The following is a 13,549-nucleotide window of genomic DNA, read 5'->3' as shown; positions in this document are numbered from 1 at the left end:
CTGTATCCATTGAAGTTTAAGTAAACCAAAGCGATTATTTCTGCCTCCAGAGCAGCTCTGCCTCTGAGAAATGATGTTATAACTGGAATCTATAAAAGCTAGGGGGGGGAGCTTCTCCCCTCCAAAAAGCCAGATCTGGGAGCTTCTCCTGAATTAAGAAGTGGAGCTACAGCAGCCCATACCATTACTGAATGGAAAAGTAATGCCTGAGTGTATTTTAAGAGCAGAAAAAAGGGGCCTCCATGTTAAGATGTGCTGAGTGTAGACAGTGGAGGCTGTCAAAACAGCCTTTAAGAACATGCTGGGGAGGTTTGAAAGTGCTTTTCCATCTTAGTGGCATTAGTGAAATATATTGTTGGCCCTTTCTTCCAGAAATACGTTTAATTCAACACCTTGTCACCCTGCTCAAATATTCCATTTAAAAGAATCTAAATATGGGTTATGAATGCCATCTTTCAACCCATCCAATGGCTGAACATTGTGCTAATCCTTTCTTTCATGAAGGCATATTTCTGGCCACTACCCCACAACAAAAAAGAGAGAGAGTGGTTTGACGGTACAGGATGAATTTGTAGATTTACATGTTCTGAATTTTCCACCAACAAGCAACTGCCCTACACCAACTTGCCTCACAAAAGATGGAAAAGGCTAAATAATCTCCAAAAATGCTGCAGAAAAGAAGATGGAGGAAAATAATATAAAACAAGGGAATAGACGCAATAACACATCTAATGAGGGGTTTAGATTTTAGATCATAGCTTCTGTAGAACAATAAGCTGCAGGATGGTTTTGTATAACAAAAGATTACTACTTATTCTGCCATGTCCTACTGTGTTTCAGTTGGCTGTGTTGAGGCTCATTTCCCTGACTCCCAAACACTGCCTGCCATCTACCATTCAGTTCAGAAGAATTACATGAACGGAGCTTAATGGTAACCTTTCCCAAAGCTAGTCTGCTGGTGACTAACCTGTGACAACAAACGGAAGAGTTAGAGGTGAATAGGGATGGAGTTAGAGGGGTAGGCAGGAGTAATAACGAAAAGAGAAGGCAAACACAAAATTACAGTTGTGCCAATGACCTCGTGGCGCAACGGTAGCGCGTCTGACTCCAGATCAGAAGGGTGCGTGTTCAAATCACGTCGGGGTCAAAAGTTTAAGATGCACACCTGGAAATTGTGGATAAGATATTGTACCTAGCTGTGTTGCTGTAAAAGCATCATTAAGTGCAGTTACCTGGCTATAACTCCCCATCCATCATGAATAGGACAATTATCAGAACACAGGCCTGTACTACAAAGCAAGTTCAACATACCGAGGGTGTCTTTACTGAGCCTCACATTGGTCGTCCACATAACCAGTACTACGAAGCTGGCTATCAACTAGAACTCTACGTTTCCCTCTCCAGCTACAAGCGTGTTCATGTGAAAGACGCAAGGTTGTTAATTACGAGCGACATCATCAAACCATGAATGAAGTACTTCATATGATATGAGATGAAACGATTATACCAAGTGCCTGCAGAAAACCTCTGTTCTAGGGACAGCAAAAAGTCATATTCAATAAGCCTGTAATCATACAACAGAATAAAAAGATATAGAAACACTAGAAATAATTTCCAAATATTAAAAGTTGGCTAGGGCTTCAAATACATGTAGGAATTATTATATATGGTGATGGTTACCATGGTGATGTACCCTGGTAAGAAATGAGCCACTGTCATAGGACTGAAAACCCAGAGTTAAATCTGAAGTTATCTTGCTAACCCCAAATCCTGCTTTGTAGTACAGGCTGCTGATCCCAATTTTTATTGTAAACTCCTATTATTATGGGAGAGACTTGAGTGCAGTTTGGATATGGAAGTAGACTACAGGTCCTGTCAAGACCTCGTGGCGCAACGGTAGCGCGTCTGACTCCAGATCAGAAGGTTGCGTGTTCAAATCACGTCGGGGTCAAAAGTTTAAGATGCACACCTGGAAATTGTGGATAAGAAATTGTACCTAGCTGTGTTGCTGTAAAGACATCATTAAGTGCAGTTACCTGGCTATATCCATCATAAATAGGACAATTATCAGAACACAAGCCTGTACGACAAAGCAAGTTCAACATACCCAGGGTCGAACATTGGTTGTCCAGATAACCAGTACTATGAACCTGGCTATCAACTAGATCAGTCAACTCCACATTTTCCTATCCAGCTACAAGCTTGTTCACGTGAAAGAGGCAGGGTTGTTAATTATGAGCGACATCATCAAACCATTAATGAAGTACTTCAACTGATATGAGATAAAACGATTATACCAAGTACCTGCAGAAAACCTCTGTTCTAGGGACAGCAAAAAGTCATATTCAATAAGCCTGTAATCATACAACAGAATAAAAAGATATAGAAACACTAGAAATAATTTCCAAATATTAAAAGTTGGCTAGGGCTTCAAATACATGTAGGAATTATTATATATGGTGATGGTTACCATGGTGATGTACCCTGGTAAGAAATGAGCCACTGTCATAGGACTGAAAACCCAGAGTTAAATCTGAAGTTATCTTGCTAACCCCAAATCCTGCTTTGTAGTACAGGCTGCTGATCCTAATTTTTATTGTAAACTCCTATTATTATGGGAGAGACTTGAGTGCAGTTTGGATATGGAAGTAGACTACAGGTCCTGTCAAGACCTCGTGGCGCAACGGTAGCGCGTCTGACTCCAGATCAGAAGGTTGCGTGTTCAAATCACGTCGGGGTCAAAAGTTTAAGATGCACACCTGGAAATTGTGGATAAGAAATTGTACCTAGCTGTGTTGCTGTAAAGACATCGTTAAGTGCAGTTACCTGACTATATCCATCATGAATAGGACAATTATCAGAACACAAGCCTGTATGACAAAGCAAGTTCAACATACCCAGGGTCTAACATTGGTCGTCCAGATAACCAGTACTATGAACCTGGCTATCAACTAGATCAGTCAACTCCACATTTTCCTAGCCAGCTACAAGCTTGATCATGTGAAAGAGGCAGGGTTGTTAATTATGAGCGACATCATCAAACCATGAATGAAGTACCTCAACTGATATGAGATAAAACGATTATACCAAGTGCCTGCAGAAAACTTCTGTTCTAGGGACAGCAAAAAGTCATATTCAATAAGCCTGTAATTATAGAACAGAATAAAAAGATATAGAAACACTAGAAATAATTTCCAAATATTAAAAGTTGGCTAGGGCTTCAAATACATGTAGGAATTATTATATATGGTGACGGTTACCATGGTGATGTACCCTGGTAAGAAATGAGCCACTGTCATAGGACTGAAAACCCAGAGTTAAATCTGAAGTTATCTTGCTAACCCCAAATCCTGCTTTGTAGTACAGGCTGCTGATCCCAATTTTTATTGTAAACTCCTAATGTTATGGGAGAGTCTTGAGTGCAGTTTGGATATGGAAGTAGACTACAGGTCCTGTCAAGACCTCGTGGCGCAACGGTAGCGCGTCTGACTCCAGATCAGAAGGTTGCGTTTTCAAATCACGTCGGGGTCAAAAGTTTAAGATGTACACCTGGAAATTGTGGACAAGAAATTGCACCTAGCTGTGTTGTTCAAGAACCTACCTTTTGTAAGGGCATCATTAAGCGCAGCGACCTGGCTATAACTTCCTATCCATTATGAACAGGACAATTATCAGAACAGATCTCAACTTTTTATTGTAAACTCCCAATGTTATGGGAGAGACTTGGCTACAGGTTGGATATGGAAGTAGACTACCAGGCCTGTCAAGACCTCGTGGCGCAACGGTAGCGCGTCTGACTCCAGATCAGAAGGTTGCGTGTTCAAATCACGTCGGGGTCAAAGTTTTAAGAAGCACATCTGCATACAAAAAAATTGATGTTAGCAATGTACCTGTCATCCAAGTTGCCAGATAAAGAAAACAAAGCTTCTAATGCAATTAAGATCCTCCTGAACTCTACACATTACTCACAACAGGACCTCAAAACACAACTGAAAAGATAACAAATTCATCCCAGGCTGCCTCTTCTAATCATAAACATCGACCACATGTGTCTAAGGACTGGTTCAGTTCAATTCATGGTGAAGATGTTGAATTGTCACTGTAAAATGTTTCCTATGGCTCACACCAGTGTGTCAGTTAATCAAATGGTTAACAATTAATCTGTAAAATGCTCATGCTACCATACAGTCTGTTCCAACCATTATTCTCAAACAAACCTCCAACTGGAGTTTGTCAGGATGGTTAAACTGGTGTAAATGTGCCAAATAATACTAAGAGGGCCCTTCAAAAAGACAAATACAAACAATTTATGATGGCTAAACAAATAGTTCTTGGTGATATCTGCTGCTACATTTTATTGGCACAACAACAGATATTCACCATCTTGAATAAACAGGGACGGCAACGCTATCTCTAGCATTCCTGAAGCTATGAAGAGTAGCCTTTCAACACAAACATACATCTAAGTTATGCGAGTTCATGTGTAGTGCACTCTATTGTCCTGCTTCTAACGGTTCAGGCTAATGATTAGCTGGATTATCTGAACCAGTGGGTAAAGATAACAAAACGGAGTCCCCACCATCACAAGGCTGTGGCTGGGATAGGAAAACACAAGCTGGCAGCTATCAAGAACTCATGTTTGATATGTCAGTTTGGTCACACTGAGCTACGTCTGAACGGAGCCGTGTTATCTCTGAAAGAAAAAAACATACGCCAAAATGTTAAACACCTACAAATTCAACATTTGCTTTTTGCCACACAGTATCAATGCCTGAGAAATCTGTGAATGATTTTACAACAAAAGGGATTTCTGTTATTTAGCTTCAAGGCCAGTGGATAATGAAACTAAAAAGAAAACCAAAAGATCTGTACCAGCTATTAAAACCACATCAGCAGTGACAACAGAAACTGACCCTGACCCTGAATGCCTAGACATAGGGTATATGTAGCCGGAAAACACCAGTCATGCAATGGTTTGGCATGGCAATGGCATATTCAGACTTTGGCAGTTGCCGTGATGGCATGCAGCCTGCTCACATTGCTGTGTTTAGCAACTACTGCCAGAAATTCTCCCACTTTTGTGTGCAGCACTCAAGCTCTATGCTTTGAATACAAAATGACTGGTGTTTTGCCCTCTGCAGAGTCACAAGTCTTTGCATGCATGTGCCCTCCCTACCACGTGCATACCATATATCAGCACCTGTGTGTACACCTGAGTGGCATGATAGCCAGTGGGGAAGCCCTAAAGTCATCTTAGCCTGACCCTAAAGAGAGACGCTGTTTGGGAAAGATAAGGGACTCAATGTGGAGGTCGTTGTCCTTGGTGCCATTCACATGAGCGAGAGAACTCGCCAGACAGTCATTAAATCAGTCAGCCAGACAGGTTGTTCGGAAGTAGTCTCAAATTCTCTTTGACATTGACTCAAATGCCCGGCCACACTAATGTAGACCACAGTCTATAGCATCTACAGTGCAGTCCTTAAACCTGCAGTGTGGAACTTTTACATATAAATGAACATCTGTTACATTCAAGCCCTTGCCAAATGAGTTCACACAATGCTGATTAAGCCTATCGCCACCAGTTAAATCTCTCTGTATTTCACAGTATACCAGAGTTTTAATCTCATGTCAGGTTTGACATTCCCACTCTGGTTGGATGAATGCATACTGTACATGCTCTGCCCATAGAGATCTCTGCCCACAAGACACGTCCACTGGCCGAGCCAGCTAACTTCCACTTAGCTCTCTGCTAACTTGAATGGGGATAAAATAATCATGCAGCTCTTCTAGACCTTTCCAAATGTTATCAGACCGAATAGATCAAATTCTGATGAAATGAGTCATTTCATTGGTGGGATTGGGGTTGTGTGACACTCAAAACAATTTATCCACTGTTATAGTAGCGATGGAGTAGGCTATGGCGGAGCCTATGACATAAACATGTGTCAACATTATTTTATTACTCTCGAAAGTCCCACACTCCAGCTTTAATATGTATTTGGACATTGACCGTTTTTTGTTGTTTTGGTTTTGTACTGCACTACACTGGATTTCAAATGAAGCAACAACTGTGAGGTTAAAGTTGTAACTTTCAGCTTTAATTTAAGGGCATTTGTACCCGTATTGGGTGAACAGTTTGGGAAATGTAGAACTTTTTGTATTCTACCTTCAAACCCTAACTGTAGCCCTCTGGATTTGTATTAGACAGATTTGGAGCAAATGACTGACTCTATGAACTCTATAACCCACAGATACCAGCAGGCACTTGATATCTAACCTGGTGATGTTCTGTCAGGCCTGTACTGCAGCCAACATCACTTCTTACTTGTTTTGGGGTTTTGCCACATCAGGTGACTGACTTTACTACTCAAAACATTCCAATGTTGAGTCATAAAACATCTTGCCATGATTATCAGTATGTTTAGGGTTATCATGCTCCTAATATTGGGGATCTATGTATAAAAAGTATTGCACTGTTCACTCAATAACACATTGAAACACCCTAAAAGCTGAAAATCAGAACTTAAACCTCATAGTCACTGTGTCTGACGTGCTGGAGTACAGAGCCAAAGCTACAAATAATGTGTCACAGTCTGGCAACTGATGGACAGCACTGTATGTTTCTACACTGACCGAACTAAACTTACCCTGCAGTCATTTCTTTGAGGTCTCTTCCAAATTTTTGAGGCTAGTATTTAACTACTGCTTCTGCATCTGCACTATACAACTAAACATAATGTTACCTCAATGTGAAATTACAGCCTTTTTGTCCTGCGATGCTGTGTGCTCTATTATTGCTGCAGATTTTTGACATTGCGTAAAGCACCTGGCGTTCTTTCACAATATACTGTGCCATATTTTTAAGGAAAGAACTGCAGAGAAGATTAAGTAAGTCAAAGTCTTAAACCTCAGTGGACAGATGGTGAAGGAGTGCAGTGCAGGCCGGTGTACTGAACATCTTTTCTGGATGCTTGGGCAAACTGCAACTCGTGACTTTTGGAGCAGCGGGTGTTGTGTGATGTTTTACTCAAAGGCTGGTAGGCAACAATTCCCCTGGAAGGAGTTAGCACGAAAGCAAGGACAATGCTCAGTCGGCTGGAAGACAACACTTTGTCGACCAGCTGGAGAGAAAGGGAAAAAAAAGGCGAAAGATCAAGATACAAGAGGAGATTAAAAACAAATGAAGAATAAACTGAAGAAAAGTAAGAGGACAACACAACAAGAAGATGAAAGGTTATTGAGTCCACACTTCTCTTATTCTACCCCTGCTTTACTCCCTGCTGTGGTAGAAATGAACTTGAAAATCATTGCTACTTGACCACAGTTGAACCATAGACCCACTCCTACTCAGTTACCATCAATCACACAGCACCCCATCATCCTACAGGACCTATAGAGCTCAGCCTTGTACAGTCCACTGACATGATAATCTCCTCAATTATCTTCCACTGCTGTAATATTCCTATTCACATACAGCAGCCCTCTCCATTACATAACCACTGAGCCGCTGAGTGTAGTGAGCTAATGATCTCTGACAACCTTTCCTACGGCACTTCCCACTTTCTCTTAGCGGTGTTTCTGTGCAGCTGTACTGGCATGAGACTCGTGTTAGGTCCTTACCTGAGAGTAGATGACCATTAAAACCTCTAGTTGTACTTTGAGTAGAATAGAGAACAGACAAGTCGTGTTTTAAGCAGTGCATTTGGAAGCAAGTTCAACTGTTCTTCACGTTTTTACCATTTAATGTAATTTGATACCGGATTTTCCGGCAGAGATACAGTATCTTTGCTTAAGATCACTTAAGAAATGTCAGTACATGCCAACACAACACTTCACAACTCCCTCTCTATGTGCCACTCTGGTGTCCAGGTTTAGGCCACCCATCAAGATATGGAGTTTAAAACGTTCGAAGTAACAACAATGGCTGTTCCTGCTCTGAAAATGCCTAGAGGCTGGTTTCTACAACAGATGCAAATGCATCCAACATATGATTTGGAGGCCTTTTTGTCATTCACTTTCCCCACAAATCAACATCTAAACATTTTATCTCACACAGATACTCAGGTTTCAGCCTTTGCCCTGTGGCAGGAAAGCATCTATCCTGAGTTCACCGACAGTGCTGAGGGGAGCAGCTTTCCCCCTGTGTGTTTGTCTGTCATGAGGTATAACTTAAAGTTACTCAACAGCCAATTTGTTTTGATCTGACAAGGAGCCAGAGAGACTGGGAGCCCTAAGACAGGGGTCAGCGGTACGCAGCTGGCAAGGTGTAGCGTTTGTACACGTGTGTGGGTCTAATGAACTGTATGGCAGATTATTGTTAGTTATTAGTTGTCCATTCCTCTGGCCCAATGAATCTGTTTTCTGTCCCTGTGTGTGATTCTGCCATCTGGTTCTTTTAAGTGCAATAAACATGTTACTTTATCCAGTACCATATAAAACAATATCCACGGTCTCATTAACATGGTTTACAACTTTTCACAGTGGATGAAGCTACACTTCTTTGACGCTAATTAACAGAAAAAAACCATCAAGAAAAACAGTGTATATAAAACCATGATTCAATGGTATTTGACAGGATTTATGTCCAACCATTAATAAGAACACGGGTGGCCTCCTCTGGGGGAAGCACAGGGTGAGAAAAACAAGAAAGACAAAGAAAGCACATAAGAGGGACTTGGTATAGCATAGTAATCTGTTACAAGAAGTCAAAGAGACATGGTATATGTTCAAAGAAACACATTAAACTGACACATTGAATTTGCTCTTCAATTTGCAGTTTGGTAGTTTGACATTTTGGGTAATGCAAATGAGCTAGCATAAAGTTTAGCATTAAGACTGGAAGCAAGCGGAAGCAGCTTGCTTAACTTTGTCCAAAAATTCACCTAACAGCTCCTCTACAGCTCAATAATTAACACATTGTAGCTTGTTTTTTGCGTAAAAGTGACAATTTCTGCTAACTGTTTCCCCCTGCTACCAGTCTTAATGCTAAGGTAAGCTAATCAGTTACCTGCTTTACCGTATTTAACAGACAGATCTAACTCATCTAACTCTCAGCAAAAAAGTGCATAAGCAGAGCCCTATTCCCCTAAATGTCAGGGTATATTATCAGTCACAGTGAAAGTAGGGGATTTCAGCTTCTATGGTGTTATTTGCAGAAAACCTGCAGTTTGGAGCAGTGCAGAGGAGCGACACAGCGACAGCAACACTGCTAGAGACTAAATATTTCTGAGGAGTGTTCCCAATCAGTGGGTAGGGCTGCTATTTTAAGTGGTAATGACAGACAATAGCATACAGCCTCAAATCAGTCCTATGCCTATTCCCACTAACCACTGTTTAAATCATTTGGCTCCAAGAATGATTTTAGTATAACAGCAATTTTCATCATTTCTCTTGTGGACATGTCACTGTTAAGTCAACCAGCCATTTAACATTTTGTGATTGATGACCATAGCTCATACAATCTGTATGGGCTATAAAAATAGATAAATCATTGACTTCATGGTCTTAAGACATGCAGGAACCAGAGGACATATGCTCATTATATGCTACTGATACTGTATAAACAAACAAAGGGTAGTATGGAAATGTAGGGCTTTGCATTGCTTAAGTGTATTGTTCCATGAGAATACTCTGAATCTGTGTATTACAACAACCTTTGGTATGTTGTGACTTGTCTGTAAGTCTGAATTTGTGGAATTCTGGGAGGAAAAACAGCAGCCTACATTTAGCTTTCTGTGGGAAAGTAGGGGACAAATGGGCTCTTGGGATGCATCTCATCAAAGGGTTGGAGCCACAAATTATGGATTTAGTGACTGAGTGCTTGAGTATTCTGTTGTTTTATGTCTCTGACAGTGCACCAGATGTGAGTGAAACCAGACTATAAGAAGATGAGCAAAGAACCTGAACCTCCCAGTCACGTCCACGTGGTGTTTTGTATGCCAACAGGAAAGCCCACAAAATATTCCTCTTTCTTATATGACTAAAAATGTGGTTAGTACTCAGTCATTACGTGACCGGCCAAGTGCAAAAAACAACAGCCCTGTCAACAGGAAGGCAGGATGAGAAGCGCAAAAAGCCATTTAGCATTAATCCTTCATGACTGTGCATACTGTTGACTAGATTGACTCTGAGGTTAATGGTGCTTGAGTGGGTGATTGATGCATACTTCCTGGTCCCGCAGAGACTGTGACAAAGCCCTCAAGAGTCCCCAGAGAAGATCAGGTACACCAGCACCAGCTTGTGACTGTGTCTGATTGGGCTCCACCACTGTTACAGCTAATTCAACAGACAGGAGAATATGTCTAATTTCACAGATCACTGACATTACAAGCAAGTGAGCGCTAAGCATCACTGCATTGCCGTAACAATGCGTGCAACAAATATCTATGGAATGCAAGACAGTTCATGTGTATTAACGAGGAAGATAAAACATTCCAGACAGAAGGTAGGCGGAGGGAGGATCAGCTGTAAGTATAGACGAGGATGGTAGAGAAGAGGCGGACGTGAAGTAGCTGTTGAAGAGATGAGTTTCAGCTCAAGCAGGAAGTGTTTCCAATAGAGAGAGCACGACAGGCCTGCGTTCACACTGCAAGGCCTTTGGATCTTAATTGTGTCTGATTCTTGGCTATTGTAACATTAATATTGTAACAACTACTGGATTGATTGACTCGCCAAATCTCATTGATTCAGTGACCCCCTGACTTTTCATCTACTGCCATTATCAGGTCCATTTTTTTTTTACTTTGTCCAATACTTGAGGTTGATGATCAAATACCAGCATTATGATTATGAGCACATTAGCATACTGACATGTAGCTCATAGCACAACTTTACTAAAGCACAGCCTAGCATGGCTATAGACTCTTAGTCGTGTTTTACCTTGTTGTCTGGCATGCCGCCAATATTCCATACATTTATGAACTGTGAGTGATGTACCTACACTTCCCTGTATCGTTTTTTCAACATTTTTCACTTGCAGAACATGTCTTTGCACTCTGAAGTATCTGAATTGTGGCAGATGCCTATTTCACTTTTCTTTTTTTCTTTGCTCTTCCTGCTAAATCTGCATCACCCAAGCTGACTTTGTGAGATGAATTATGTATGATTTAGGTATTTTTTTATAGCAGCAGTGACAAATTCTGATTTGAGCATTTAAATACATATTGCATGATACAGACTTTGCACATCTTTGGATCCAGTTTTGTGTCAGGTCTTTTCATATTTGTTGCAGTGTCCTGGTGGCCTATGGTTAAGCCACATACTACATAAATTCAACATCCAGTTTCTTTGTTAGATCTCATACTCCTCCCTCACTTTTCAGCAAGGGTCAACAAATAGCAACCTTTGCACACAGGAGTTAAGGGTTAAAGCACTACTATGCTGCTGTCAGCTGCAGGAATATCATAAAACTCAAGTGACCTACTGTATATCTGATTACATCTTCCTGTAGTCCAAAGGTCTTGGGTGGCCTGTAATACGGTAGTTAGTGTTGACCCAGAGCCAAAGTGTTCTCCAGAGGGAAAGCCTACACTTCTACATTTACAGTACCACTGCATGGATCAATGGGCCAGTCGCCTCCATTCTGCTGAACCGTGGAAAACCATCAAGCACTGGTAAACAGAGGAGTGAATGTGTGTGTCATTGCTTGTGTGTGCCTAAGGAGGAAGTGCTGTTTAAGAATGAGTGTTAACGTTGACCTACTTCGACACTGTTTGCCTTCAGTGGCAACATCCACTCCTGAACTAATATAGTGAATGTTCATCCTTTCCAGAGTATTTTATCAGTCTATACGTTGTTGAGCATCTCACCCTCATTCTAGATCTTTCTGTAACCTTTCAAAAGGTTACTGAAATTTCATCTCTCTAAAACAGAGAAGATGAAAGGCTCTCTGAATGCTTAAACGCAGAAAAGAAATTACTTGGCGAAACCAGCTTGGGGTCATCAAGGCCCTTGAGGAAAATCTTCAACATTAATGTGACTCCAATGATAATACCACACACAGTCAAAGAGAAAGTGCTGTCACTACCAAACTTTAATTCGTTCTTTAGTCATTAAATGGGCTTTAAAGCACAGCCACTTGAAACCCACAAAGGGAAAAGCAATCAGTGTCCTAGTCGGGCCTCATTCAAATTTGGCACAGGAGTTTCACACAGTCATGCGCTCCATCACTTCATAGATGAAAATTTTTTCACAAACATGTAACTGAAAGGGCAATGACTACAAGGCAGGGTTTCTCAAAATAGAAGGGAGAGATTCCATTGGAATATGACTACTTATTCCATAAAAACAGATTAACTGTGTTGCGTTGTAAAGACATGAATCCAGAAAAAATGTGACAACCAGTGAATTTACAGTATAGTGAATGGTATTTGTACCCCAGGTATAACTAATAGTCCTAGTGGGACTTGTAATATTTATGTCATAGCCAGTTTGCTATGTTTTAATGCATATTTTGTAATTGTTTTGTCATGTTGCACACGTTTTTTACTGTAACTTTAAACTGCAGTAATGACACACACACACACTAACACAGCGCGGGTTACTCTGTTCCTATTTCATCCTCTGCTCCACACACTCTGTTTGGATGAACTCTGCGCACTCTTGTGCACTTTCCTGCCACTACAACTAGTAGGCTACTGAATGGGAACAATTAACAGTCAACACACCAGGGTTTTCCCAACTTTTTCACGGACAACCAAACAGATCCACATCACCCCATTTACTTCAACGCAGAAACACAACTTTGTAAATCGCGACCAAAACAATCCCTCTTCGGCATTTCTCTTGAAATAACAATGAAAAGTTTAACTAAGTGGACTCCCCCACCCTCTTCCCACCGGGGGGCCCCTGGGGGTCCTCGCTCCAAATTTTGGGGGCAGCCACCGGCTCTCTTCTGCCCACTCTCTCCCTCTTTCTCAGCCCGGTGAAAGCGCCATGTTGAGGCTCCAGTCTGGGTGCAGCGTGCAGCTCCGCGCCCACGGAGGGGAAACGTTACAAAAGCACACCGGAGCAGAGGGACTCACCTTTGCGATCGCCTTCTTATACCTCATAGCCGCTTTATCGATAAGGCTGTGGACTTTTATATTCCCATCTCCACACGGAACGACCACCCGGGTCCTCCCGAAACACACCGTCACTTTCATTACTCCTCCGCTGCGTTAATTCCAAAGAGGAAAAAGCCGCGTCAAAGCGACAATAACCATCCCCGGCGTGCGAAGGTGAAAAACGAATAAATCCCCAGCTGTTGCGAAGAGATCGAAGTGAAGTTGTCTTCGTGTCCTACGTCCTCGGAGGAGAAGAGAGAAGCCCAGCATTGGATCCAGCGGCGGGGCTGGGTGGCGTCCTCCCTGTGCCGTGTTGACTCACTTACAGAAACTTCCCAACAAAACGCTTCTCCAGCGAGAGCGCACCACTGGACTGACACTGCGAGCGCGCACACATGTTAGAGCAGGCACTAAGAATGTTTCCAACACTAATCAACACGCTGCAGGTGGTGTCAGAATTCACCTTACATGTCTTTGTTTTTGTTATCTCAAAAAGTTGCGTAACG

At 41.7% G+C, this 13,549-nt stretch overlaps 1 protein-coding gene and 5 non-coding genes across 13 annotated transcripts in view; 5 read left to right on the top strand and 1 right to left on the bottom strand.

Annotated features, from left to right (window-relative positions):
* Positions 1 to 13,549, bottom strand: part of LOC122972572 (partitioning defective 3 homolog) — a 356,531-nt gene that overhangs the window by 338,126 nt on the left and 4,856 nt on the right. For 7 of the 8 annotated variants that reach the window (XM_044339764.1, XM_044339768.1, XM_044339767.1 and 4 more), the window contains exon 1: positions 13,023 to 13,387. The exons of the other annotated variant lie outside the window; for it this stretch is intronic. In XM_044339764.1, the coding sequence (XP_044195699.1) occupies positions 13,023 to 13,142 (120 nt within the window). In that variant the 5' untranslated portion in view covers positions 13,143 to 13,387. Of the gene's footprint in view, positions 1 to 13,022; positions 13,388 to 13,549 lie in introns of those variants that run through there. 8 annotated transcript variants of the gene reach the window in all.
* Positions 1,076 to 1,147, top strand: trnaw-cca. The gene has a single exon. It is a non-coding gene; the product is annotated as a tRNA-Trp (tRNA).
* Positions 1,880 to 1,951, top strand: trnaw-cca. The gene has a single exon. It is a non-coding gene; the product is annotated as a tRNA-Trp (tRNA).
* On the top strand, positions 2,670 to 2,741 carry trnaw-cca. The gene has a single exon. It is a non-coding gene; the product is annotated as a tRNA-Trp (tRNA).
* trnaw-cca lies at positions 3,460 to 3,531 on the top strand. The gene has a single exon. It is a non-coding gene; the product is annotated as a tRNA-Trp (tRNA).
* On the top strand, positions 3,768 to 3,839 carry trnaw-cca. Its single transcript has one exon. It is a non-coding gene; the product is annotated as a tRNA-Trp (tRNA).

This window comes from Thunnus albacares, chromosome 21 (genome assembly GCF_914725855.1).
Source record: "Thunnus albacares chromosome 21, fThuAlb1.1, whole genome shotgun sequence".
Classification (NCBI taxonomy): domain Eukaryota; kingdom Metazoa; phylum Chordata; class Actinopteri; order Scombriformes; family Scombridae; genus Thunnus; species Thunnus albacares.
Note: the sequence above shows the minus strand (reverse complement) of the source record. Positions and strands in the feature narration are given on the sequence as shown.